Here is a 27,300-nt window from a genome sequence, read left to right on the forward strand (position 1 = left end):
GGACCCTTGGCTGGTTCCAGGAGGCCTCCAGTGGGGAGATAAGAGGTTCTGAGAGAGTTAAAAGGGTCAATCAGCAGATCTGTTTCCCACACACTGCTACAGGCATGTAGCATGGTGATTAAGAGTCAAAGCTGGGCACGGCGACTCACACCTGTAATCTTCACTTTGGGAGGCTGGGGCAGGAGGATCCCTTGAGGTCAGGAGTTCCAGACCAGCCTGGGCAACATGGCAAGACCCCCCCATCTCAAAAAAAAATTGCCAGATGTGGTGGCATGCACCTGTGGTCCCAGCTACTCAGGAGGTTGAGGTAGAAGGATGGCTTAAGCCCAGGAGTTTGATGCTGCACTGAGCCGAGATCACAACACTGCACTGTAGCCTGGGGGACAGAGTGAGACCTTGTCTAGGAAAAAAAAAGAACCAGACTCTAGGACTGTCTGGTTTCAAATGTTAGCTCCATCACCTGCTCATGTACTTTTGGGTAAGCAGCTTAACCTCTGTGGGCCCAAATGTGTGAGCCTTGCATGATGAGGGTAAGGATGAGATGATCATGATAGGAGTCTTTAGAGAATCACCCTCTGAAACACCTTTTATACATGGTTAGCTTGGAGAAGGGGTCCGGTCTAGGGTCCTAGAGAGAGAGAACACCCATCGTCACCACGCCCCGAGACCACTGGCCTCACCGGCCTGGTTTGCAGGCTTTGGGGAAGGGAATGGAGATCTGTGCCCGCTCTCTCAACCCTCTGTTTTGCCGCTGTATCTGCTCATCTCGCACCTTTCCGTAGCCATCTCTTCCTATCTCTGTGTTCGGAGGCTTACTCCTTCCCGTCGCCGCCTCCGCCCCTCCATCAATGTGAGCGCCTCCCGGTCCCTCCTCCCCCGCCCCCGGTGGGGGCAGCACGCGCATGCGCCGTCGTGCCCCTCCCTCTCCGCCCCCACCCCCCGTCGGCGTCTGGGCCTCGTCCCCTTCTCTCTGTCTCCCTCGCCTCCCCCATCAAGTCCCCTGACACCGACACCCCATTGCTCCCGCGGTCTCCCCAGTCTCCGCTGTGGTCTCCAGCGCTGTCCACCCGAGGTAAGATGGGGAGGGGGAGGCCCGCGGAAAAGGGGAGGGGCGAAGCATCCTGCATCCTGAGATAAACAAACCCGGGGAGGGGGCGGCCGAGACTGAGGGGCCTGCCGCGGGAGGAGAAGAATGCGGGGCTGGGCCTGGGGGAGGTGGCAGGCGCTGGGCGCACACACCGGGACCCTGTTTGGGTAACCGGGGTCCGTATGGTTGCCCAAGATACAGTTGCGTGGAGGCCACCCGGGGCCCTGGGAGCTCCTAGGGGCTTGGACCCAGGAGCCTGCGGGGCACCCTTTCCAGCTGACCTGTGCCTCCAGGATTTGCCTGAAGGCCGCCCCCAACTCTGCGCTCGCCCCCCGAGGGCCACCAAAGACCATGACTAAGACAGATCCTGCCCCGATGGCCCCGCCGCCCCGAGGAGAGGAGGAGGAAGAGGAGGAGGAGGAGGAGCCCGTCCCTGAGGCCCCCAGCCCCACCCAGGAACGCCGGCAGAAGCCTGTCGTGCACCCCTCAGCACCTGCCCCCCTCCCTAAGGACTACGGTAACCACTGTCCCCACCCTGGAATCTGGCCTGGAGCCTTGGGTGGCCGGGGAGGGTGGGCTGTGCTCTGCTGGTGGTGATGGTCGGAGAATTCTGGGGAATTTGAAGGTGGTCCAGAGGAGTCTTGGCTGCAGAGCACCCCTTGCCAATTCATTCATTCGCCCACTGGAGAACGGAACTGTAATACTCCTAGTCTTTGATTCATGACACATCATCCCATCATTTAGTCATTTGATAGTCATTTATGAAAGTGGCTGTGGACCTGGCTCTATACTAGGGGCTGGGGCCACAGCAGGGGGCAAGACAGACCCAGTCTTTGCCCTGAGACAACTCACAGGTCTCAGTAACAGCCACACAAATAGGTATTAAACCATAATGTAATTTTAGCTCATATTTAGGTTTATATGCAAGAAAAGAAAAATATAATGTAATATAAATATGTAATTACAAGACATGATGAAAACTGGATTTACCAAAAACAAGCTGCTGCAAGTTTTTAAAGACATGGTTTCCCTGAGGAGGTTACATGTGAGGGAGACTGGAGGGTGAGTTGGGGTTAACTAAGGGAAGGGTCAGGGGAAGGGGGGTCCCAGGAGAGGTAACTGCTGCATAAAGGATCCGAGGTAGGAGGGTAAGAAGCTGAGAGGGCAGCCTTTTGGAGAAGCTGAAAGTGTCTAATCATTGACTGACCAGTATTTATTAAGTGCTGATACTCTGATGAGTCTTACGCCGGGTGCTGGAGATTTAATCCTGGGTGATTCAGGCATGATCCCTCCTGTCAGGACAGAAGGAGAAACTAAACAAGTGAATGAATAAATCGGAAATCAAATAAATTCAGATTGGAGTGAATGCTATGAAGGAAAGAAAAGGTGGGCCAGGCACGGTAGTTCACGCCTGGAATCCCAGTACTCTGGGAGGCTGAGGTGGGCGGATCACCTGAGGTCAGGAGTTTGAGACCACCCATGGCCAACATGGTGAAATTCGATCTCTACTAAATATACAAAAATTATCTGGGCGTGGTGACACACGCCTGTAATCCCAGCTACTTGGGAGTTGAGGCAGTAGAATTGCTTAAAGCTGGGAGGCAGAGGTTGCAGTCAGTGAGCCAAGATCGAGCCGCTACATTCCAGCCTTGGTGATAGAGTGAGACTCTGTCTCACAGAAAGAAAGAGAGAGAGAGAGAGAGAGAGAAGAGAGAGAGAGAGAGAAGAGAGAGAGAGAGAGAGAGAGAAGGAGGAGATATGAAAATGACCAGGGGGCAGCTACCTGCAGAGGTAGTCAGGGCTGGTCTTTCTGAGTAGGTGACATTTAGTCTGGGACCCAGAGCATGGGGAGAAATCAGCCATAGGAGAGCTGGAAAAGGAGTGTTCCAGGCAGACAGTAGCAAGTGCAAAGGCCCTGAGGCAGAATTGAACTTGGAACAGAAAGACCCTGGAGCTGCATTCAGGGAATGAATAAGATTGAGATGAGAGGTTGGAATAGGCCAGATCTGGAAGTCCTTCAAGGCCACAGTGAGAACTTTGGTTATATTCTAAGTGGGATGGGGGAGAGGTGTGGCAAGGGGAGTGTTAAAGTTTATAAGAAGAGGAGTGACAGGTCTGGTGTAGAGTTTTTGAAAGCTTCCTCTGGCTACTGGGTAGAAGGGAATGGAGCGCAGCCAGAGTTGGATGTAGGAGGGGAATTTGGAAGATATGTAGGCTGGGAATTCCCGGCAGCTGTGAGGTTCAGAAACCAGGTTCAGAGAGTTAGCGTTGCCAGGATAGAGCAGGAGAGATGGCATCCGTAGATATATCACCCACTAGAGGTGGAGCAGAGAGACTACAAGTTGACTCCAGTCTCATAGGAAAATAAGAACATTGGCCAGGCACCGTGGTTCTGGCTTATAATCTTAGCACTCTGGGAGGCTGAGGTAGGCGGATCACTTGAACCCAAGAGTTCAAGGCTGTAGTGAGCTATGATCATACCACTGCACTCTAGCAAGACCCTATCTCAAAAAAAAAAAAAAAAGTAGGAGATGGAGAAGGGTGGGTGCTGATTTAGACAGCGTGGTTTGGGGAGGCCTCTCTAAGGAGCTAACATTTGGGCAAAGATCTGTAAAGCATTGTGAAGATGTGCGGGAAGTCCATCCCGAATGGGAAAAACAGCAAGTGCCAAGAGCCTGAGACAGGAATTTGCTTGGCACGTGGGAGGGACAGAGGGAGCCCAGTGTGGGAAATGAGGGAAGGGGAATTAGTGAGGGGAGAAGGCTGAGAATTGAGGGGCTGGATGTGCAGAGCCCTGAGGGCGGTGGGGAAGACTTTAGTCTGTACTCTGGACGGGTTAGGAGCTGGAGGAGGGTTTTGAGCCAAGCAGGGCTATGATGTGACTGCAGTTCTAAAAGGAGCACGCCGGCTGATTCCTGGAGACACCTTCTATGTGGCATTTCCCTGAGCTGTGTATAATCTGATCATTCATGTACTCATTCATTCACCACTCACTGAGTTCGTGCCACATGCCAGGGCCCTGTGCTGGGTGCGGACGTCACAAAGAGCCGCACTCCTTAGAGTCGAGTGGGAGGAGACAGAAGTGCCTCTAGGCACCACCCTGGCTAGTCACAGGTTGCCTGCTGCTCACGGATACATTTTATTTTATTTTATTTTATTATTATTTTTTTTTTGAGACGGAGTTTCGCTCTTGCACTCCCAGGCTGGAGTGCAATGGCACGATCTCGGCTCACCGCAACCTCCGCCTCCTGGGTTCAGGCAATTCTCCTGCCTCAGCCTCCTGAGTAGCTGGGATTACAGGCATGCGCCACCATGCCCAGCTAATTTTTTTTTTTTGTATTTTTAGTAGAGACGGGGTTTCACCATGTTGACCAGGATGGTCTCGATCTCTTGACCTCGTGATCCACCCGCCTCGGCCTCCCAAAGTGCTGGGATTACACGCTTGAGCCACCGTGCCCGGCTGTATTTACTTTTTTTGAGATGGAGTCTCACTCTGTCACCCAGGCTGGAGTACAGTGGTGCCATCTCAGCTCACTGCAGCCTCTGCCTCCCGGATTCAAGCAATTCTGCTGCCTCAGCTTCCTAAGTAGCTGGGATTACAGATTCCCACCACCAAGGTTGGCTAATTTTTGTATTTTTAGTAGAGTTAGGGTTTTACCACGTTGGCCAGGCTGGTCTCGAACTCCTGACCTCAGGTGATCCGCCCGCCTCGACCTCCCAAAGTGCTAGGATTACAGGCAGTGAGCCACTGCCCCCCGGCGGGCATTGAGATTTTTATGTGAGCCCACCTCAGTTTGAAACCTCATGCTGGCCACACAGAAAATGTCTGTTAGTTGACTGTGGCCCGTGCGCTACCAGTTTGAGACCCTGCATTAGAGACTCTAAGAGGCAAAGACCTAGAGCTCCCCTACTGAGGCTGGAAGAAGGGGGTCAGTTACATGGGGTGACCTTGGACCTCTTGCCACCCCAGCTTTCACCTTCTTCGATCCCAATGACCCGGCATGCCAGGAGATCCTGTTTGACCCTCAGACCACCATCCCTGAGCTGTTTGCCATTGTGCGCCAGTGGGTGCCCCAAGTCCAGCACAAGATAGACGTCATCGGCAATGAGGTGAGAACACTGGGGAAACCAGGGAGAGGGGGATGTAGTCCCCCACATGTGTATGACCCTCCTGCTCCCCTGGTACTCACAGATTCTGCGCCGAGGCTGCCATGTGAACGATCGTGACGGGCTGACTGACATGACACTGCTCCACTATGCGTGCAAAGCTGGGGCCCACGGAGTCGGTGAGAGCCCACACCCCCAAGTCATGAGCCCCAAAGCCTAGGCCCCCAGACCCAACACCCTCAAAACCACCCGAACTCAGGGCCCATCTGGAACCCGAAGCTTACGATCCCAAAGTATATTTCCTGAGGCCCAGGGCCCTCCCCATGCACTGGGCCCATGCTCTGGAATGGGGGTTCCAGGCTGACCCCACCTGTTGCGCAGGGGACCCCGCGGCAGCGGTGCGCCTCTCGCAGCAGCTGCTGGCACTGGGCGCAGATGTGACCCTGCGCAGCCGCTGGACCAACATGAACGCGCTTCACTACGCGGCCTATTTCGATGTGCCCGATCTCGTGCGCGTGCTGCTGAAGGGCGCGCGGCCGCGAGGTGAGGAGGAGAGCCCTTACTGGGAGGGGACAAGGACCTGTGTGAGGGAGGCGGAGACCCCGGTGAGGCCAGGCTGGGAGGGGAGGAGGACTGGGATTCAAGGAGATAGTGGGAGGCTGGAGGCGTGGGAGAGGGGGCTCCACGGACCACCACTCCAGGGAGGGGCGGGGTCGCGAAAGGAGGGATGGGGTTCCGGGATGGGGGCGGGGCTCTGCGTCGGAGGCCTGGGACCTGCAAGTTAAAAAAGATGAGCCCTGAGGTGGGAGGAGGGCTGGGGGCGCTCACTCAGAACCCCTCCTCTTGCCCACTTGCAGTGGTGAACTCCACGTGCAGTGACTTCAACCACGGCTCAGCCCTGCACATCGCTGCCTCCAACCTGTGCCTAGGCGCCGCCAAATGTTTGCTGGAGCACGGTGCCAACCCCGCGCTGAGGGTACTGCCATCCTCGCCCAGAACCCGTTACCCTCCTGCTCCCTTCCTCCCCCACTTCCCTCCAGCACATCTCTGCATTTCCCGTGACTCCCCAGATACTACAAATGCCGTCTATACATTCAGCAAATGCAATAACAGCTGAAATTTGCCTAGTGTTCATTATGTCAGGTGAAGTCTATTATAAGCCTTGTTTTACAATGGGGAAACTGAGGCAGAGAAATTAAAGGATCTCCTCAGGGTCATCCAGCCTACCCCGTGGCAGTGCCTGACAGCATTTCAAGGTAATAAGGAAAGTAGGGCTAGGCCTTCTGTGAATGAGAGAGTTGGGCCCTCCTAAGCCCTTGATATGATCTCTGACCCCGACCCATGCTCCATCCCCAGTGCTAATTACCTTGCAGCTGTCCAGGCAAGGATATCTTGGGGAAACATGGCCTGTGCCCCTGAGATCTGCCCACTCTCTCTCTCTCTTTTATTTTTTTTTTTTGAGACGGAGTCTGGCTCTGTCATCCAGGCTGGAGTGCAGAGGCAGGATCTCAGCTCACTGCAACCTCTGCTTCCTGTGTTTAAACACTTCTGCCTCAGCCTCTCGAGTAGGTGGAATTATAGGTATGTGCCACCATGCCTGGATAATTTTTGTATTTTTAGTAGAGATGGGGTTTCACCATGTTGGTTAGGCTGGTCTCGAACTACTGACCTCAGGTGATCTGCCCACCTCAGCCTCCCAAAGTGCTAGGATTACAGATGTGAGCCACCACACCCAGCCCACAGGAGCCCATTCTCAATGTTCATCCCCCACATGTCCCCATTACAGGTTTGGAGTCTCCAGAGATTGCCTCCTTGGGGGCATGACCTACAGCACTGAAATGTGGCCTTCATTCGTACAGCTTCTGCCCCCAATCCCACCCTCAAATTATTTGATACACCCCCAGGCCTGGGTCTCAGGGGTAGGTTTCCCTGGAGATGTGGTCTGCACCTTTCTGCTCTGCCCCTTCTTTTTTTTTTTTTTTTTGGAGACAGAGTTTTGCTCTTGTTACCCAGGCTGGAGTGCAATGGCTCGATCTCGGCTCACCGAAACCTCCGCCTCCTGGGTTCAAGCAATTCTCCTGCCTCAGCCTCCTGAGTAGATGGGACTACAGGCATGTGCCACCATGCCCAGCTAATTTTTGTATTTTTAGTAGAGACGGGGTTTCACCATGTTGACCAGGATGGTCTCAATCTCTTGACCTCATGATCCACCCGCCTTGGCCTCCCAAAGTGCTGGGATCATAGGCGTGAGCCATCGCGCCTGGCCTTTTTTTTTTTGAGATGGAGTCTCGCTCTATCACCCAGGCTGGAGTGCAGTGGCACGATCTCAGCTCACTGCAAACTCTGCCTCCCAGGTTCAAGTGATTCTCCTGCCTCAGCCTCCAGAGTAGTTGGGATTACAGGCGCGTGCCACCACACCTGGCTAATTTTTGTATTTTCTTTTTTTCTTTTTTTTTCTGTGAGACGGAGTTTTGCTCTTGTTACCCAGGCTGGAGTGCAATGGCGCGATCTCGGCTCACCGCAACCTCCGGCCCCTGGGTTCAGGCAATTCTCCTGCCTCAGCCTCCTGAGTAGCTGGGATTACAGGCATGCACCACCATGCCCAGCTAATTTTTTGTATTTTTAGTAGAGACGGGGTTTCACCATGTTGACCAGGATGGTCTCGATCTCTTGACCTTGTGATCCGCCTGCCTCGGCCTCCCAAAGTGCTGGGATTACAGGCTTGAGCCACCGCGCCCGGCAATTTTTGTATTTTCAATGGAGATGAGGTTTCACCACGTTGGCCAGGCTGGTCTCAAACTCCTGACCTCAAGCGATCTGCCTGGCTTGGCTTCCCACAGTGCTGGGATTACAGGCGTGAGCCACCGTGCCTGGACTTCCTCTATCCCTTCTTATTCTTAGATTGGCCCAGGGTATGACCTAGTCCTACCCCTGCATCGCCCAGACTGGTGTTCTCTAGGGGCAGTGCCTCCACGGGGGTGTGGTCTGTGCCACTGAGTTCCCATCCCCTCTTCCCATTGTCCCCCCAGAATCGAAAAGGACAGGTGCCGGCAGAGGTGGTCCCAGATCCTATGGACATGTCCCTGGACAAGGCAGAGGCGGCGCTCGTGGCCAAGGAGCTGCGGACACTGCTGGAAGAGGCGGTGCCACTATCTTGCGCCCTCCCCAAGGTCACACTACCCAACTATGACAACGTCCCAGGCAATCTCATGCTTAGCGCACTGGGCTTGCGCCTGGGAGACCGCGTGCTGTTGGACGGCCAGAAGGTCAGGGGCTGGGGTTGGTGTGTATGGTGGGTGGGGTTGGGACTCAGCCCTTCATCCCTCGGAGCTGGGTCCTCAGGCCAAGGGCAGTGTCTCCCGTTTGTCTGCCTGCCATCCTAAACCATCCCCCCGGTACTTGATTTCATCTCAGTTGTTCCTGAGTGTCTCCTTTGAAACTTACCATGTGCTGAGCTCTCTGCCTTGGGTGGGGAGGAGAGCGGTCACAGCTGCTGTGGGGAGGGGTGAGCAGAGTGATCTGTGCAGCTCTGTGCACCTGTGGCTCCTCCTGGGTTTTGTGGTCCTTGATCAGGCCCCTCTGCTCTCAGAGGCAAGTCTAGGTAGGTGAGTCCAGGCCAGAGTGATTGGGGTGTGATGGGGAATGCACACAAATTGCAGATGTGGAGGAGCAAGCTGGGAAAAAAAAAAAAAAAGAAAGGAGTCTCAGGTAGGGGGAGTGGATGTCACAGCCCCAGAGGGCAGAGAGAATCTTTATCCAGGGACTCCAACTTCATTCATTTCCTGAGTGTCCCTCAGGCTCCATGCAGGACCCAGTCAGTCCCTTAGGGAGAGAGTGCTGTGTCTGCCCCTGCCCTGCTTTCATGGTGCTCCACTTGTAATGAAGGCGAGACAGTCAAGAAAGTAAACCTGCCGGGCGCGGTGGCTCAAGCCTGTAATCCCAGCGCTTTGGGAGGCTGAGGCGGGTGGATCAAGAGGTCAAGAGATCGAGACCATCCTGGTCAACATGGTGAAACCCCGTCTCTACTAAAAACACAAAAAATTAGCTGGGCATGGTGTTGCGTGCCTGTAATCCCAGCTACTCAGGAGGCTGAGGCAGGAGAGTTGCCTGAACCCAGGAGGCGGAGGTTGTGGTGAGCCGAGATCGTGCCATTGCACTCCAGCCTGGGTAACAAGAGCAAAAACTCCGTCTCAAAAAAAAAAAAAAAAAAAAGAAAAAAAAGAAAGTAAACCTACAGTTGAGATAATTTCTGGGCTGCGCATGGTGGCTCACACCTGTAATCCCGGCATTTTGGGAGGCCGAGGTGGAAGGGTTGATTGAGGCCGGGAGTTGTTAGAGACCACCCTGGGCAACATAGCGAGATCCCACCTCTACTGAAAAAGAAAAAAAAGTAATTTCTGGTAGCAACTAGGGCTGTGAACACCATTATATGTTTGGATTTAGTAAAGTTTCCCTGGCTGAATGCCAGGGTGGTTTTAGCCGGGGTGTTCTGAGACAGCTTCTCTGAGGAGGTGATGTCCAAACTGAGATGGGAAAGAACTCCGCCTGCAAAAATAAGAAAGCAAAGGATGCAGTAGGTATGGAGACCCCAAGAAAGGAAGGGGCAGAGTGATGGGAGTTATGGGAAGAGGGGTGAGGTGGAGAGGTCAGCCGGGCTGCATCACAGCAAACCTGTAGGCCACTGGAAGGAGTTTGAATTTTGTTTTTGTTTTTGTTTTTTTTGAGACAGGGTCTTGCTATGTCACCCAAGCTGAAGAGCAGTGGCATGATCTTGGCTCACAGCAAACTCCCGGGTTCAAGCGATTGTCATGTCTTAGCCTCCCGAGTAGCTGGGATTACAAACATTCACCAACAAGCCTTGCTAATTATTTATTTATTTATTAGTTTTAATTTTTAGTAGCAACGGGGTTTCGCCATGTTGGCTGGGCTGGTCTAGAACTCCTGGCCTCAAGCGATCTGCCTGCCTTGGATCCCAAAGTGCTGGGACTACAGGTGTGAGCCACTGCACCTGGCCCCATCTAGAAAGCATTCTGCTGTGCATGATCTAATCATTTCCATTGCACAATTCTGAAAGAGGGTTGGGTTGACTCTTCCCATTTTACATCCCAGAAGACTATAAGAGGCTCCAACAGGTGAAACCTTTGTCTGAAGACATGGAGTACCAATCACTGCCCCTTAGAGAAGCAGCTTAGCACAGTGTAAAGACCTCAGGCTCAGGGACCTGCCCGAGTAAATCTCAGCTTTGCAACATACCAGCTATGGGACCTGGAGCCAGTGATTCTGCCTTTCTGGGTGTCAATGTCTTCTTCAACTGTAAATGGAGATAATACTAGTACCCACCTTAGGGGGTCGCGTGAGGTTTAAACTAATTAAAATGTGTAAGGTCATTAGAGCAGAGTCCAGTGCATACTAAATGTTCTTTGTGTGTCAGGCACTATTGTGGTCCCTCCATCAACCCTCTAAGATCAGCACTAATTAATTATAGCCCATTGTATGAACAAGGAACTGAGGCATGGAGAGGTGAATGAGCCTCCCATAATGATAATCACCACACTCACTAAAGGCTCACTGCAGCTAAGCAACTTTACATGTCTTAAAAGTGTTTCTGGCTGGGCATGAAGGCTATGCCTGTAATCCCAGCAGTTTGGGAGACCAAGGTGGGTAGATCACAAGGTCAGGAGTTCAAGACCATCCTGGCCAAGGTGGTGAAACCCTATCTCTACTAAAATACAGAAAACCAGCCAGGCGTGGTGGCACACACCTGTAGTCCCAGCTACTCAGGAGGCTGAGGCAGGGGAATTGCTTGAACCCGGGAGGCGGAGGTTGCAGTGAGCTGAGATGGTGCCACTGCACTCCAGCCTGGCGACAGAGCAAGACTCTGTCTAAAAAAAAAAAAGTTTCCGCCCAATGTGGTGGTTTATGCCCTTAATCCCAGCACTTTGGGAGGTTGAGGCAGAAGGATCGCTTGAGCTCAGGAGTTCAAGACCAGCCTGGGCAATAGTGAGACCTTATTTGTACTAAATATGAAAAAATTAACCAGGCATGGTGGCACACACCTGTAGTCCTAGCTACTTGGGAGGCTGAGGTGAGAGGATCGCTTGTGCCCAGGAGTTTGAGGCTGTACTTTACTGGTATTGTGCCACTGTAGCCCTGTCCTGGGCGACAAAGTGAGACCCTGTCTCAAAAAAAAAAAAAAAAAAACTCCTTGGAAACTTTGTTCATTTAAAAAATAAAAAATGTTTCCACCAGACAATCACTCCATGAGGTGGCTTACTATCTCTATTTTACAGATGAAACTGAGGCTCAAGAAGTCCCCTGACCAAAGTTACAGCATGATAATAGCTAACAGGCTGGGCACAGTGGCTTCACACCTGTAATCCCAGCACTTTGGGAGACCAAGGTGGGGAGGATCACTTGAGGTCAAGAGTTTGAGACTAACCTATGCAACATAGGGAAACTCCGTCTGTATTTTTTTTTAAGTTGATTTTTTTTTTTTTTTTTAATGAGACGGAGTCTTGCTCTGTTGCCCAGGCTGGAGTGCAGCAGCACGATCTCAGCTCACTGCAACCTCTGCCTCCCAGGTTCAAGTGATTCTCCTGCCTCAGCCTCCTGAATAGCTGAGATTACAGGCATGCACCACCATGCTCAGCTAATTTTTGTATTTTTAGTAGAGATGGGGTTTTACCATGTTGGTCAGGCTGGTCTCAAATTCCTGACCTCATGAATCCACTGGCCTCGACCTCCCAAAGTGCTGGGATTACAGGCATGAGCCACTGAGCCCGGCTTTTTTTTTTTTATTTTTTTTAATTAGCCAGGCTTTCGTGGCATGCACCTGTATTCCCAGCTACTTGGGAGGCTGAGGAGGGAAGATTGCTTGAACCCAGGAGTTCAAGGTTACTGTGAGCTCTGATTACAACCACTGCATTCCAGCCTGGGCCACAGAGTGAGACCCTATCTCTAAAATAGAACAAAAAAATATTTTTTCAGTAACTAATACTTGCTGATCCTTTACTTAATACTAAGCCCTGTTCTGAGGGCTTTAATTTCTCTATGACAGCCCTGTCCAACAGAGCTTTCTGTAATGGTAGAAATATTCTGTGTCTGTGCTGTCCAGTAAAGTAGCTACAAGCCACATGTGACTATTGAGCACTTGAAATTTGGCTGGGGAAATTAAAAGTGTGACTGGGGAAATGCACTTTTAATTTAGTTTAAATTTATTGTTATTTATTTATTTATTTATTTATTTTTTTTTTTTTTGAGATGGAGTTTCGTTCTTGTTACCCAGGCTGGAGTGCAATGGCGCGATCTCGGCTCACTGCAACCTCCGCCTCCTGGGTTCAGGCAATTCTCCTGCCTCAGCCTCCGGAGTAGCTGGGATTACAGGCACGTGCCACCATGCTCAGCTAATTTTTTGCACCATTAGTAGAGACGGGGTTTCACCATGTTGACCAGGATGGTCTCGATCTCTTGACCTCGTGATCCACCCGCCTCGGCCTCCCAAAGTGCTGGGATTACAGGCTTGAGCCACCGCGCCCGGCCTATTTATTTCTTGAGATGGAGTCTCACTCTGTTGGCCAAGCTGGTATGCAGTGGCACGATCTGGGCTCACTGCAACCCTCCTGGGTTCAAGCGATTCTGCTGCCTCCGCCTCCCGAGTAGCTGGGACTACAGTTGCACACCATCATGCCTGGCTAATTTTTATATTTTTAGTAGAGACGGGGGTTTTACCATGTTGGCCATGCTAGCCTCAAACTTCTGACTTCAGGTGCTCCTCCCACCTCTGCCTCCTAAAGTGTTAGAATTACAGGCATGAGCCACCATGCCCAGACTAAATGTATTTATTTTTAAATTAAAAATTATAGCCAGGCACAGTGGCTCATGCCTGTAATCCCAGCACTTTGGGAGGCCAAGGTGGGCAGATCATGAGGTCAGGAGTTCAAGACCAGCCTGGCCAGCATGGCGAAACCCCATCTCTACTAAAAATACAAAAAATAAGCTGGGTGTGGTGGCATGTGCCTGTAATCCCAAATACTCAGGAGGCTAAGTCAGGAGAATCACTTGAACCCAGGAGAGGGAGGTTGCAGTGAGCCGAGATTGTGCCACTGCACTCTAGCCTGGGCAATAGAGTAAATTATCTGAGTCTTCTTCCTAGGGTATGTATTTATTTTTGAGACAGGGTCTTGCTCTGTTGCCCAGGCTGGAGTGCAGTGGCATAATCATAGTTAACTGCAGCCTTGAATTCCTGGGCTCAAGCTATCCTCCCACCTCAGCCTCCTGAGTAACTGGGACTATAGGCTTGAGCTACTGCACCTGGCTACATTTTTTTTCTTTTGTAGAAAACAGGGTTTTGCTGCTTTTGTTTTTTGGAACAGATTAAGATGAGAGAGTCTTAGGCTGGGCACGGTGGCTCATGCCAGTAATCCCAGCACTTTGGGAGGCCGAGGTGGGTGGATCACCTGAGGCCTGGAGTTCAAGACCAGCCTGGCCAACATGGTGAAACACCGTCTCTTAAAAAAAAAAAAAAAAAGATGAGTCTTGCCATTTTCACCCAGGCTGGTCTCAAACTTCTGGCCTCAGATGATCCTCTGGCCTTGGTCTCCCAGGTGTGAGCCACTGCACCCAGCCTTAGTTTAAATTTAAATTTTTGACCCAGTACCGTGGCTTATGCCTATAATCCACTTTGGGAGGCCGAGGCGCGTGGATCACCTGAGGTCTGGAGTTTGAGACCAGCCTGACCAACATAGTGAAACCCCTTCTCTACTAAAAATACAAAAATTAGCTGGGCATGGTGGCAATCACCTGTAGTCCCAGCTACAGGTGAGGAGGCTAAGATGGGAAAACTGCTTGAACCCAGAAGGTGGAGTTTGTAGTGAGCCAAAATCACACCACTACACTCCAGCCTGGGTGACAGAGCAAGACTCCCTCTCAAAAATTAAATAAATAAATAAATTTAAGTTGTCTTATGTGGCTAGTCACTATTCACTATATGAGACAGGGCAATGCTGTAACAATCCTATAAAATGAGTATAATTTCTGTTCCCATTTCACAGCAAAGGAAGTTCAGACACAGAAAGGTTAAGTCATCTAGCCAGCAGATGGTGATGTGTGACCTGGGGTTTGGGCCCAGGGTGGCCTCATGCACCCACCTTGCTGCCTGTGTGCAGGCACTCCACGGGTGCCTCTCGGCCTTCCTTCCCCAGCCATTGCTTCCCTTCTCTCCCCAGACGGGCACGCTGCGGTTCTGCGGGACCACGGAGTTTGCCAGCGGCCAGTGGGTGGGCGTGGAGCTGGACGAGCCTGAGGGCAAGAACGATGGCAGTGTTGGGGGCGTTCGGTACTTCATCTGCCCCCCCAAGCAGGGTCAGTCCCACCTGGGGCCCAAGAGGGGTGTGGCCAGGGGTCCACTCAGTAGTTCTGATGCTGCTGACGATGGGGGATGGGGGCCGAGGGCAGAGGCTAGGACGATACCAAGCTCGGGCTCTGCACTTCTAGGTCTCTTTGCGTCTGTGTCCAAGATCTCCAAGGCAGTGGATGTGCCCCCCTCCTCTGTCACCTCCACGCCCCGGACTCCCCGGATGGACTTCTCCCGTGTCACCGGCAAAGGCCGCAGGGAACACAAAGGTCAGAGAGGGGATCCCTGTGGTGGGAAGAGCCAGTTTGGAGATGTTCTGTGGGTAGCTCTGTTTCTGTGACTCAGTTTCTCCTCAGGTGCAAACTCCAGTTTTGGAAGAATAGCTCTGAGTTCCTGACTCCTATGACTCAGTTTTCTCTTTGGCTCAGTACTGGCCCCACCCAGTTCTTATAAGGTCCTGTGGGTTCCCTGCCCACTGTGACTTAGTTTCCTCTCAGGCCCAAAGGTCTCCCCTAGTTTTAGGGAAGAATCTGTGGAGATCCTGGCTTTTATTATTTTATTTTTTGAGACAGAGTCTTGCTCTGTTGCCCAGGCTGGAGTACAGTGGCGTGATCTTGGCTCACTGCAACCTCTGCTTCCTGGGTTCAAGCAATTCTAGTTCTGCAGCCTCTCGAGTAGCTGGGATTACAAGCACCTACCTCCACGTCTGGCTAATGTTTGTATTTTTTTTTGTAGAGACAGGGTTTCATCATGTTGGCCAGGCTGGTCTCAAACTCCTGATCTGCCCACTTTGAACTCTCAAAGTGCTCCAGCACTAATGTTTCTATTTTTTTTTTTTTTTTTTTTTTTTTTTTTTTTTGTAGAGACGGGGTTTCACCATGTTGGCCAGGATGGTCTCAAATTCCTGACCTCAAGTGATCTGCCCTCCTTGGCCTCTCAAAGTGCTGGGATTACAGGCCTGAGCCACTGCGCCTGGCCTGATTTACTCTCGGATCCAATTCTCCCTTCATTTTAAAAGGACAGTTTCTGGGCTCCTAACTTCTGACTCAGCTTTTCCTTGGCCCACATACCCTCAGCTTTCAGAAAGGATTTTGGAGTTCTTTGTGTTCTCTGACTTGGTTTCCCTTCAGGCCTAAAGCCCCTTCCTAATTCTCTGGCATCTGGGATTCAGTTGTTCTAAGTAGAATTTTTGATGCTGCAAAAGAAATGGCACTTGAATATAAAGTTCCTCAGCAAGGCAATTTACTTCTGTAGAAGGGTGCGGCTCACAGATGGAACAATGGCAAGCACACACCTGGACAAGGAGGGGAAGGGGTACTTACGCCTGGTGGGGTTGGCCCTACTGCTGTGTTGTTCCCCTCTTGGCTAGGGTTAGACCACACAAGCTAGACTAATCCCCACTGGCTATTTTAAAGGGAGCAGGGGTCAAAGCTGGAGTGGCAGGGTGGGTGATTTGGAAGGAAGGACAGTTATGGGTGGGTCAGAGCAGATAGCCCGGGTGACCTAGGTCAAGAAGGTGACTGGAGCAGGTGACCAGGATGAGTCAGGACAGAGCTGGGGGCTGGGGGAACAGATGTGAAATACTGATTAGAACTGGTGGAGAAGGTTGTTTACTGGAACTCCAAGGAAGTTCACTTTAAAATAGAGAATTAAAGAATAATAAGAGAGCTGAAGATACTGACATACTGATTCTTTGAAGAGAAACATGGGGTTCACTATATCTAACACAGTTTCACTTCAAACTAAGAACAGGGTTTCTACCTTGGGGTTTTCCTGGTGGCACGGGGTCCCCAAAGTTGACATCATCCCCCCACCTCCTGTACCTTCTACCCTTAGGCAAGAAGAAGACTCCATCATCCCCATCTCTGGGCAGCCTGCAGCAGCGTGACGGGTCAAAGGCTGAGGTTGGAGACCAGGTCCTGGTCGCGGGCCAGAAGCAGGGGATTGTGCGCTTTTATGGGAAGACAGACTTTGCCCCAGGTGAGGCTGGGGACTCTGGGCCGGGGGGCAGGCAAGGCCTTGAGAAATCCTGACACCTTCACGCTGCAGGTTATTGGTATGGCATTGAGCTGGACCAGCCCACGGGCAAGCATGATGGCTCTGTGTTCGGCGTCCGGTACTTCACTTGCCCCCCGAAGCATGGGGTCTTTGCACCAGCATCCCGTATTCAGAGGTGAGCCCAAACTTCCATCCCTAACCCAGGGTACCAGCTGGAGCCCTGATCTCCCCCCTCAGATGGCCTCCTCCTCCCAGACCAGCATGACAGTGTGGACACCTGCCAACCCCAGCCCTTTCCTCATAGGTTCCTAGGGCCCAGCTCTCAAGTCAGACCCCAGCCTCTTGTGGCTCTGACCTTTCTCTCTCCCCATGTCTCCCCAGGATTGGTGGATCCAGTGATCCCCCTGGGGACAGTGCTGGAGCCAAAAAAGTACATCAAGTGACAAGTGAGTTGGGGGATGATATGTGGGGAGGAGTGTAAGTTTGGGATGGAAGGAAGGGTCATGGATTCTCAAGTGCATACTGGTGACAGTCTCTGGTATTTAACTGGGGACACAGGGTCCAGGAAAATGATGAGACAAGGTCCCCAAAAGGATAGGTGCTAGAGGGTATGAGGAAGTTAGTGACAAGGCTCTTTGGGGACATGAGGTTGAGCAGATGCTGGGGACAGGGGTAGTCACTAGGGGACATGGTGGGAATTACGGACAAGAGGGCCAGATGGGTATTGGGAATGTGGGACCCAGGTGGGAACTGGAGACATAGGGAGGTATTAATGACAAGGAGTCTGGATGTACTGAGGACACACGTGGTCTGTCACCCCCTAATTTTACACCTTGCCCTCCTCTTCAGTGACGCAGCCCAAACGCACCTTCAGCACAGTCCGGACCCCAAAGGATATTGCATCAGAGAACTCCATTTCCAGGTGTGTAGCCAACCCCAGTCCCCTCTCCCATGGGACATTCAGGGAGAGGGATCCACAAGGCAGTTGAACCTAGAGGTCTGGAGCTCTGGTCAGGGCTGGAATGAGAGGTTAGGAAAACTTGTGACTTGTAAGCATATGCAGGAACAGTCTTTAGGGTGTAGGGCCCCACACTGAATTCTAGTGACTTCCACTTTCAAGGGGGCCGGTAAAGGAAGTGGAACACTCTCCATTCCACATGAGCCTCAGAACAACAGCCAGAGGTCGGGTGTGGTGGCTCACGCCTGTAATCCCAGCACTTCCAGAGGTTGAGGCGGGTGGATCACCTGAGGTCAGGAGTTCAAGGCCAGCCTGGCCAACTTGGTGAAACCCTGTCTCTACTGACAACACAAAAATTAGCCAGACACGATGTCATACAACTGTAGTCCCAGCTACTTGGAAGACTGAGGCAGGAGAACTGCTTGAACCTGGAAGGCAGAGGTTGCAGCGAGCCAGGATTGTGCCATGACATGCCAGCCTGGGCAACAGAGGGAGACTCCACCTCAGAAAACACACACACACACACACACACACACACACACACACACACACACACCCCACAGCCAGAGAGGTAGAGGCGGAATCCAGAAAAGCCTGATGGCAAACGCTTGGGGAAAGGCTGGCAGTGATGGGTGGAGATGTCCCTGCTGCCTGCCTCAGGACGTGACCCCGTCGTCCTCCTTTCCAGGTTGCTGTTCTGCTGCTGGTTCCCCTGGATGCTGAGGGCGGAGATGCAGTCTTAGAGGCCCTGGACACCCGACAAAGAGACAGAGTCCCCACTAGCATCTCCTGATACCCGAGGAGCCCTGAGTCACCCTGAGATAGAGATTCCCAGTAACTCATCCAGAGTAGAGACCCCTGTTAGCCAGCCCTCGATCACTGAGGTCCCATTATTAACAGATGCCCCCATAATAACCCCCAAATGCAGACCCCGTGTCACCCAGAAAGATTCCCTGAGTAGCACCTTCAGGCTAGTCCCTATCCCTAACCCCTCAGAGCAGATTCCCAAATTAACAGATTTCCACATCACCCCAAATGATGGTGACCCTCTCGACATAATATACCACAACAGTACATTCTCGAATCACCCAGCCCTGGATCAGAAACCTCCCATTAACAAACACTCCCCCTAGGTCCTCTTGAAATAAACATAGGTCATACCCCCAGAGCAAAAGAGTAACAGACTTTCATGTCATTGTTCCCCACTTAACATTAGTCCCCTCAAGATGTCGTGACCCCAGGGTCACTGTGAAGCCCTTACACTCCAGCCCCTCAATCAGAGACTTCCTTCATTAACAAAGACCCTTGTTCTTACCCTCAAAAAGAAACCCACCATAACCAGCCCACTGTCACCCCTAATTTACAGACACCAAAACAGTCCTGGAAGTGCTAATTACAGGACCCCCAAGTCTTCCTACTCTCTGCACCCTTAAGAAACCCCCAGTGCCTTGTATGACGCCCACCCGACATGGCCCACATCTCCTGTGCTGGCCAGACTCCCAGAAAATTCTCTATTTTTTAAGTAATGACTTCCCCCTTTGGGGGACCCCAAAATTTGGAGGCCCCATTCTAGGACTCTGGGGATCCTAGATCCTAGAGTACACATGTCCCAAACTCCCCTGTGCCCTCAAGTCCTACAGCCCCTAGAAAACCCCAATGCCCTAACTCCTAGGACCCCCAAATCATGGAATCCCCAAATCCCCAGGGAATCCCAAATTTGAAAATCCAATCCCAAGCCCTCAGGAAACCCAATCATGAGGTCCTTGTGCCTGGAATAGAGGAGACTGCAGTCAGGATATCCATTCCAGGCTCCCAGGTACCTCAAGCCCTATTCACAGGCACCTGGAAAACCCCATACAGGAATTCCCATCGCTGGAAACTGGAGAACTTCAATGCCCTGAGTCCACGGATCTCAAGATACCAAATTCCAAGAGCCCCAGCCCCAAGGGAATCCCAAATCCTAAAGCCTTTATCTCTGATATATTGAAGGCCCCAAGGCCCTGAGGGGATCCCAAATCCTGGAACCCCGATTTCAGTCTACATTCTGGTCACTGGCCTCAAAGGACCCCACAGCACCTGGGCCAGACCAACAGCCTGAGGGAGAACCTGAAGGCCCAGGGAGTCCAGGGCGGACCTGGGGCCCCGACCACCAAGGACAGCTCACGACTGCCCCTTCACTGCATGACCCCAAACTCAGCATGACTCCTGTCCTCTTCAATAAAGACGTTTCTATGGCCTCTCTGTGTGGGGTCATTGCTTGGGGGTTTCGGCCCTGCCTCTGTGCCCTTGCTGGGAGAAGACAGGAAAGGAAGTGGATCCTTCAATCCCGCCTCCCTGAAGTGTGGGCATGGGGTGGCGGTGGCCGCGGGAAGTCCTTCTAACAGCCTCTTCTGTCTTACCGAGGCTGTCCCGGCTGCCGTCCTGGTCCCACCCATCAGGGTCGACTCCGCAGTTGGCGGGATCGGTTCCTAAGTTCTGATTGGCCAGTGCCAGACGACGATGCTCCGCCCACGCCCTCCTGCCAATGGCTAAGAGGCCAGGAGCCAGGAGGCGCGGCCTATCCCTGGGCGAGGATGAAGGGGCAGGCGAATACGGAGTGAGAGCGCCGATTGGGTGGAAGGCGGGCCCTTGAGGCCTCTGGGAGCTTCTATTGGCCTGCGAATTCTGCGTCTGTAATGTGGGACGGAAATGGCTGGGAGGGGGATGGGGATTTTGAATTTGGAAATTGGAGGGGACACTGGTGGACGGTCAGTTTTAGGGGGTGCTGGGGGTAGAGATGGGTATCAAGAAGGCTGGAAGTGGAGATCTGGGAGAGCCCAGAGTAGGAGTCTGAGGAGGCTCAGAGCTTAGAGTCCTAAAAGGCTCGGAGTCGGGGGTCTGAAGGGTTCAGGGAAGGAAAAAGGCTTGGGAGTCAGGCTCAGAGCTAAAGATCCCAGGGTGCTGGAGTGAAGGGGCTCTCAGGAAGGGAAATCCGAGGGGCGTTCAAATGGGGAGATCCGAGAAGGCTGAAGGTGGACATGTCTGAGGAGGCTCAGATTAGGATCACAGAGGTTCACAGAATGGGGTTCCGTGGGGCGGGGGGCGCTGAGCGTTGATAGCCGGGCTCATGGTTGCAGGTCTGAAGTGGGGTCTCAAGGTGTTTAAATGGGTTCTGGGGTGCAGTGGGGGCTATATGTGGAGCTTTTGAGAAAGGCTCCCTGTGTGTGAGGCCAGAGAATGTTTTCCGTGGGAGGATTCAGAGGGCATATGCATTGTTTGATGGGCCCTTAGCGGACAGAGTAATGGGGGAATATTCTTGGGGCTCATTGTGTCCGGGCATGGAGCCTAGGGCTCTCTATGTGGCTTGTAAGATGCTGAAGACTCAGCTTTTAGAGGCCAAATGAGTTTCAAATGGGAGCTGAAGTGAGGCCTGGTCTGTCTGTGATGGGGTGGAAGGCTGCATCGTGATGTTAGGGTGGGAGGCTTAGTGACTTCAGCATGTGTTCTCTCTCCCTACAGGATTGGGTGCAAGGAGTTGGTGTTGATGGAGGAGCAGGACGCCAGAGTCCCAGCCCTGGAACCGTTCAGAGTGGAACAGGTTGTCAGAACTCGGGGTGCAGAGGGTGAAGGAGGCAGGCTGACTCCTGAGTTCCTGGGTTGGGAGTGCCCCCTCCCTCCAAATTCATTCTAACTGTCAGAGGCTATCTCGGAATGGCACTGGTCCCTTGACTTCAGACCCTGACCTGTCTGAGGACATCCTGGGCCTGTCTCCAGGGGTAGGGGTTGTTCTGTGAAGATACGGCCTCTGTGTGGGTTGAAGAGCTGTATCTTCAGGGGGTCTCTTTATCCTAGGCACCACCTGTAATCTACTATGTCCCTGACTTCATCTCCAAAGAAGAGGAGGAGTATTTGCTTCGACAGGTGACGTCAGTGCCCTTCTGGTCTGTTTTCCCACTCTTCCCATACCCCTCCCCAGTGCCTTTCCTCTGTATGAGAGCCCCAAAGGCTGCAGTAAAGACCCTGGCAAAAGGAAGAATGCCATATAGCACCCATCCTTCACCCTCCCTGTTCCTTTCTCAGCACCTTTGAGGGCCTGTCAGAAAGAGATTTTTTTTCAGCCAGGCATGGTGGTGCATGCCTGTAGTCCTAGCTGTTCGGGAAGCTGAGACAGGAGGATCACTTGAGCCCAGGAGTTGAAGGCTACAGTGATCACACCACTGCATTCTAACTTGAGCAACAGAGTAAGACCATCTCTAAAAAATAAAAATTTAAAAAAGCGATATTTCTGGCCAGGTGCGGTGGCTCACACCTGTGATCCTAGTACTTTGGAAGGCCAAGGCGGGCAGATCACTTGAGGTCAGGAGTTCAAGACCAGCCTGACCAACATAGTGAAAGCCTATCGCCACTAAAAATACAAAAATTAACCGGGTGTGGTGGCAGGCACCTGTAATCCCAGCTACTTGGGAGGCTGAGGCAGAAGAATCACTTGAACCCAGGAGGCGGAGGTTTCAGTGAGCCGAATTGCACCATTGCACTCTAGCCTGGACAATAAGAACAAAACTTTGTCTCAAAAAAAAAAAAAAAAAAAAAAAAAAAAAAAAAAGGCCAGGTGCAGTGGCTCACACCTGTAATCCCAGCACTTTGGGAGGCTGAGACGGGCAGATCACCCGAGGTCAGGAGTTCAAGACCAGCCTGGTCAACATAGTGAAACCCCATCTCTATTAGAAAAAAGAGAGAGAGAGGTTTCTCTAGGAGGCTTTGGAGAAACCAAACTGATTCTTAGCAAGTGGTTTTTATGAAGTTTAGACTCCCTGTACTGAGATAGCCCAGTCCAGCCTTCAAAATAAGAATGTTATTGAGATCATATTCCTTGTCCAGGAATAGACCAGTGCATCCCATCCCAGAGTCTCAGGAACGAGGAAGTTACAGAGCTCATACTTCCTTTACTGAGATAGCCCAATCCCGCTAGCTTAGAGAATAGGGGGTTATAAACATAGGCTGAGATAGCCCAGTTCAGATCATTGAGACTGGGGAGTAAAGAATTTAGTACTCAGATTTCTGTGCTGAGATAGCCCAGTAAACTCTTGCCTGTGCTAAAATAGCTCAGCATAGACCCAGAGCCTTAGGAATTAGGTTACCAAGCACAGACTATGCTGAGATGGCCCAGTCTATATTCTATTCTTAAGGTTTGTGGAAAGAAGAATTCACAAAGCTCAGAGTCCCTGCATGGGGACAGCCCTTTGCAGCCCCAGAGCCTAAGTTACAGAGCACAGGTATTCCCTGTGTTGGAGTAACTCACTGAGCTTGAGTCCAGGAAAAAAACTAGCTACAGGACTTTTTTTTTTGCTGATGTAGCCCATTCGAGACCTTTGGGTTCTTGTGACTGAAAAATCTACATTTAAAAAAAAATTTCCTTCAGCAAGGCAATTTACTTCTACGGAAGGGTGCAGCTCACAGATGGAACAATGGCAAGCACACACCTGGACAAGGGAGGGGAAAGAGTACTTATTCCTTATGGAGGTCACTCCTACTGCTGTGTCGTTCACCTACTGGCTCGTGTTAGACTGCACAGTCTAGTCTAATTCTGATTGGCTATTTTAACAGAGTGGATAGTTTGGCAGGAAGGATGGTTATGGGCAGGTCAGAGCAGGTGACTAGAGCAGGTGACCAGGATGAGTCAGGACAGAGCAGGGGACCTGGGATGGGGGAGGGAAACAGACGTGAACTACTGATTAGAACTGGTGGAAAAGGTTGTTTACTGAAACTACAAGGAAGTTAACTTTAAAATGGAGAATTAAAGAATAAGAGCTGAACATACGACATACTGATTCTCTGAAGAGAAACTTGGGGTTTACTGTATCTCAGAATCCCTCATCCTGAATTTTTACACTTTTTTTTTTCTCTTCAAACTTCCTTAACATGTCTTGGCTTAATTGTTCTGCTATCCCTTTGAGCACATCCATAGTGTAATTAATAAACCGCTGCTGATCATAGTAGATATAATTTATTTAATTTACATGATTAATAATTGTCACCTGTGAAAATATTGACTGAAATCCTGCAGCTATTTGGTCTTGGGTTTTAAATTTACTTGGTAACTCCAATAGTGTTTATATAAATATGAGGGTTAAAGGACCCATGTAAGGCACTTCTTTTTACAAAAATCTACATATTATAGGCTAACGCCCATAATCCCAGCACTTTGGGAGGCTGAGGCCGTCGGATCACCTGACGTCAGGAGTTCAAGACCAGCCTGACCATCATGGTGAAACCCTGTCTCTACGAAAAACACAAAAATTAGCAGGGCATGGTGGTGAGTGCCTGTAATTCTAGCTACTTGGGAGGCTGAGGCAGGAGGACTGCTTGGACCCCAGAGGCGGAGGTTGCAGCGAGCCAAGATTGCACCATTGTACTACAGCCTGGAGCACAAGAGTGAGGCCGAGTCTTAAAAAAAAAAAAAAAAAAAAAAGGCAAAAATCTACGTACTGGAGAATTCCTGGGCTGAAATAGCCCAGTTCAGCTCCATAACCATGAAGGGAATGCGTAGATTATCAATTAGAGCATAGATTTGTTGAACTGAGATACTCCATTCGAGACCATTAGGATCTTGGCAGTGGAAGATTTTCAAAGTACTTTCTTTGCTGTGCTGAGATAGCCTAGCTTTGCACAGTCCCTCCCCCAGGCAATAGAAACAAGGAAGTTGCAGAACTCAAATTGTCCTCAGAAAGCCCAGGAATCAGGATTTTTTTTTTTTTTTGAGACAGTCTCACTTTGTCACCCAGGCTGGAGTACAGTGGTGCGATCGCAGCTCACTGCAGCCTCCACCTCCTGGGTTCAAGCGATTCTGGTGTCTCAGTCTCCCCAGTAGCTTGGATTGCAGGCATGTACCACCACATGGCTAATTTTTGTTTTTATTTTTTGAAATGGAGTCTCAGTCTGTTATCCAGGCTGGAGTACAGTGGCACGATCTCGGCTTACTGCAACCACTGCCTCCCAGGTTCAAGCAATTCTTCTGCCTCAGCTTCCCAAGTAGCTGGGATCACAGGTGTACACCACCATGCCCAGCTAAGTTTTGTATTTTTAGTAGAGACGAGTTTCCCCATGTTGGCCAGACAGGTCTCAAACTCCTGACCTCAAGTGATCTGCCTCAGCCTCCCACAGTGCTGGGATTACAGGCGTGAGCCACTGGGCGTGGAATCAGGAAATTAGAAAGCTGACTATGCTGGGCTGAAAGAGTCCTGTCCAGCCCCAGAACTCTTAGACCATGGTTGTGCAGCCCTGATTCTTAAATCCTGGTAGACATGGGTGGGCTTTGGGGCCGAAAGTGTTCCCAGGAAAGAAAGCAAACCACAAAATCCTAGGAACCCACTGCCCCAGGGAATGGTCCCACAGACACTGAGATGACCCATTTCTACCCCAGAGGTAAAGGCCCTTATGTTGGCCTGGGTGGGAGAAACTTAGAGGGGTGATCCTGAGAAAGGAGTGACCCCTTTTCCACCTCCTAGGTTTTTAATGCCCCAAAGCCAAAGTGGACCCAGCTCTCTGGGAGAAAGTTACAGAACTGGGGTAAGTGTCCCTGGCTGGGCATGAGTGATTCTGGGATGTAGGCGGGGGCAAGGGACTCAGGTCCAATACCCTCAAGACATCAGAGGGTTCCTGATGGCTCAAGGGGCCCCAAGAGCCAGGAGGATTCCGAAGGGATCAGTGGAGGTCCTGAGGGGTTTGGGAGATCCTGATGAGTTGGGAGTATCTGAAAGGGGCCTGTGGTCTGGAGAAGTTAGGAAACCTCTGAAGGGCCCAGTGGCTATCTCCAAAGGGTGAGGGGTCCCTGAGGGTATCAGGGTGCTTCCAGCCACTGTGGAATCCCTAATGAGGTATCTGTGTGCTATGGGGAGCCCTCTCCATTGCCTTCTCCAGGTGGGCTTCCCCATCCCCGGGGAATGGTTCCTGAGCGGCTGCCTCCATGGCTCCAGCGCTACGTGGACAAAGTATCCGACCTCAGCCTCTTTGGAGGCTTCCCAGCTAACCATGTACTTGTGAACCAGTATCTACCTGGGGAGGGCATCATGGTAACCACACACACTCGGCCCATGTCCTCCCACCCAGATTTCTAAGCCATCCTGGGGCAGGGGACCCTGTACCCACCCTCACTCATTAGGCAGCCACATCCCCCAGGTAGGCATTCACCTCCCTGTCCCTGGGTTGGGAGCCCCCTATTGACCTAGAGGGTGGGGGGTGTGGACTCCTGCCCTGCCCAGCCCTGGTGCCCACTCCCCAGCCCCACGAGGATGGACCACTGTACTACCCGACTGTCAGCACCATCAGCCTTGGTTCCCACACCATGCTGGACTTCTACGAGCCGCGGCGGCCGGAGGATGATGACCCTACAGAACAGGTGGGCCCCCAGACACTGCCCCAAGCTCTTGCAGACACTTCAACCTCACACATCCTCCAAGATGACCTGGTGCCATGTGCCTTTGGGATACTCCTGGCACTCTTCCAGATACCTTCCCTTGTCCCCTCATGGAGTGTACCCACTTTGTCCCAGATGCCCAGCCCATCTGCCTACAGGGTGCCCTACACACCATGATTTCCACAGGCTCTCCAATGCCTCAACCTGCTGGTCAGATGCCCCTGACTCCCCAGCAGACACTAATATCCTCAGATACCCCACCGCCATTTACTCAGCGGGGCCTCACGTCCTCCCAGATGCCCCATCTGCCCCTGCTCAGGGTGCCCTAGACATCCTGCTACTCTAGGAATGTGATTTGGGGTGCAGGACACCCCCAGATTCTCCTTGGCCCCTTGACAGGATTTCTCTGAGTGATGCATTTCCAGCACCCTAGTGTTCACAGAAACGCCCCTGAACACCCTGACCCACTCCTCTTTGGGGCTTGCCCTGGAGCCCTGCGTGCTCCTGGATGCTCTGACACCCTCTCAGCTGTGCGGTTGTCCTCTAATGTCCTGATGTCTTTGGGGACCCCCACTGCCTCTAACCTCTGCCTCACTGTTCTCACCTGGTCCTGGCTTCAGCCATGCTCTCTCAGCCCAGCTCTGTCTGCATTTCCTGGGGACTGCCCATCCCTGGTTCCCAGCCCCTTGGAGATCCCAGGGGCGCTGACCCTCTGACGCCCCTATCTGCCGCCTAGATCCTGCCCCCTCTCGAGGGACTGCAGAGCCCTCGCCCTCCCTTCCCAGCAGCCCCAGCCCAGGCCGCAGCAATTTTCACTCCTGAACCACCAGTGCCTCCATCACTGTGAGCACACTTGCTCTTCAGCCTATGCCCCTGGGGACCCGCTGCTCCCCAGAGCCTGCCAACGTCTCGCCCACCCCTTCCCCCGACTTCCTGAGCCCCGCTAACCCTCAACCCGCCCTGCAGCCCCGGGCCCCGCCCCGGCCCACCACGTCGCTGCTACTGGAACCGCGCAGCCTGCTGGTGCTCCGCGGCCCTGCCTACACGCGCCTCCTCCACGGGATCGCTGCTGCCTGCGTAGACGCGCTGGATGCCACCTCCCCACCGCCCAACGCAGCCGCCTGCCCGTCAGCGCGGCCCGGAGCCTGCCTGGTGCGCGGTACCCGGGTCTCGCTGACCATCCGCCGCGTGCCCCGCGTGTTGCGCGCCGGCCTCCTGCTGGGCAAGTGACCGCCATGGCCGGGACCCCTTGGATCCCCCGGCTCCTGCCCGCCTGGGGCTGCTGTGACTCTGCGACCTTCGAACCCTCTTGGGCAGAGGGGGGCTCCCCTGGGTTATTTATTTTCCTAATAACTTCGTGGGAGCCACAGAAGACCCTATACCAAATAAAAAAATCTTTCCTTGGT

The 27,300-nt window shown here is 52.3% G+C and overlaps 2 protein-coding genes across 5 annotated transcripts; both read left to right on the plus strand.

Annotated features, from left to right (window-relative positions):
- Nucleotides 1-904: 904 nt before the first annotated feature.
- CLIP3 (CAP-Gly domain containing linker protein 3) lies at nt 905-19,739 on the plus strand. 2 transcript variants are annotated; one of them, XM_010347969.3, is made up of 14 exons: nt 905-1,072; nt 1,364-1,604; nt 5,058-5,197; nt 5,280-5,373; nt 5,576-5,737; nt 6,052-6,170; nt 8,224-8,460; nt 14,419-14,554; nt 14,687-14,815; nt 16,383-16,526; nt 16,596-16,719; nt 16,926-16,990; nt 17,394-17,466; nt 18,191-19,739. In XM_010347969.3, exons 2-14 carry the CDS (start codon nt 1,439-1,441, stop codon nt 18,243-18,245), a joined length of 1,644 nt encoding a protein of 547 aa, XP_010346271.1. In that variant the 5' UTR covers nt 905-1,072; nt 1,364-1,438; the 3' UTR covers nt 18,246-19,739. The 2 variants fall into 2 exon arrangements, with proteins under 2 accessions (XP_010346271.1, XP_003937439.1); XM_003937390.4 differs by having other exon boundaries at nt 1,381-1,604.
- Nucleotides 19,740-20,160: 421 nt separating this feature from the next.
- Nucleotides 20,161-27,299, plus strand: ALKBH6 (alkB homolog 6). 3 transcript variants are annotated; one of them, XM_003937388.3, is made up of 7 exons: nt 20,161-20,249; nt 21,001-21,079; nt 21,334-21,402; nt 24,987-25,047; nt 25,399-25,550; nt 25,760-25,876; nt 26,861-27,299. In XM_003937388.3, the coding sequence occupies exons 1-7, from the start codon at nt 20,191-20,193 to the stop codon at nt 27,122-27,124; spliced, it is 801 nt and encodes a 266-aa protein (XP_003937437.1). In that variant the 5' UTR covers nt 20,161-20,190; the 3' UTR covers nt 27,125-27,299. The 3 variants fall into 3 exon arrangements, with proteins under 3 accessions (XP_003937437.1, XP_074242621.1, XP_074242622.1); XM_074386520.1 differs by lacking the exons at nt 20,161-20,249; nt 21,001-21,079 and having other exon boundaries at nt 21,334-21,407; XM_074386521.1 differs by lacking the exons at nt 20,161-20,249; nt 21,001-21,079; nt 21,334-21,402 and adding an exon at nt 21,409-21,722.
- Nucleotide 27,300: the final 1 nt, after the last annotated feature.

The sequence above is a fragment of the Saimiri boliviensis genome, chromosome 14 (genome assembly GCF_048565385.1).
Source record: "Saimiri boliviensis isolate mSaiBol1 chromosome 14, mSaiBol1.pri, whole genome shotgun sequence".
Classification (NCBI taxonomy): Eukaryota; Metazoa; Chordata; class Mammalia; order Primates; family Cebidae; genus Saimiri; species Saimiri boliviensis.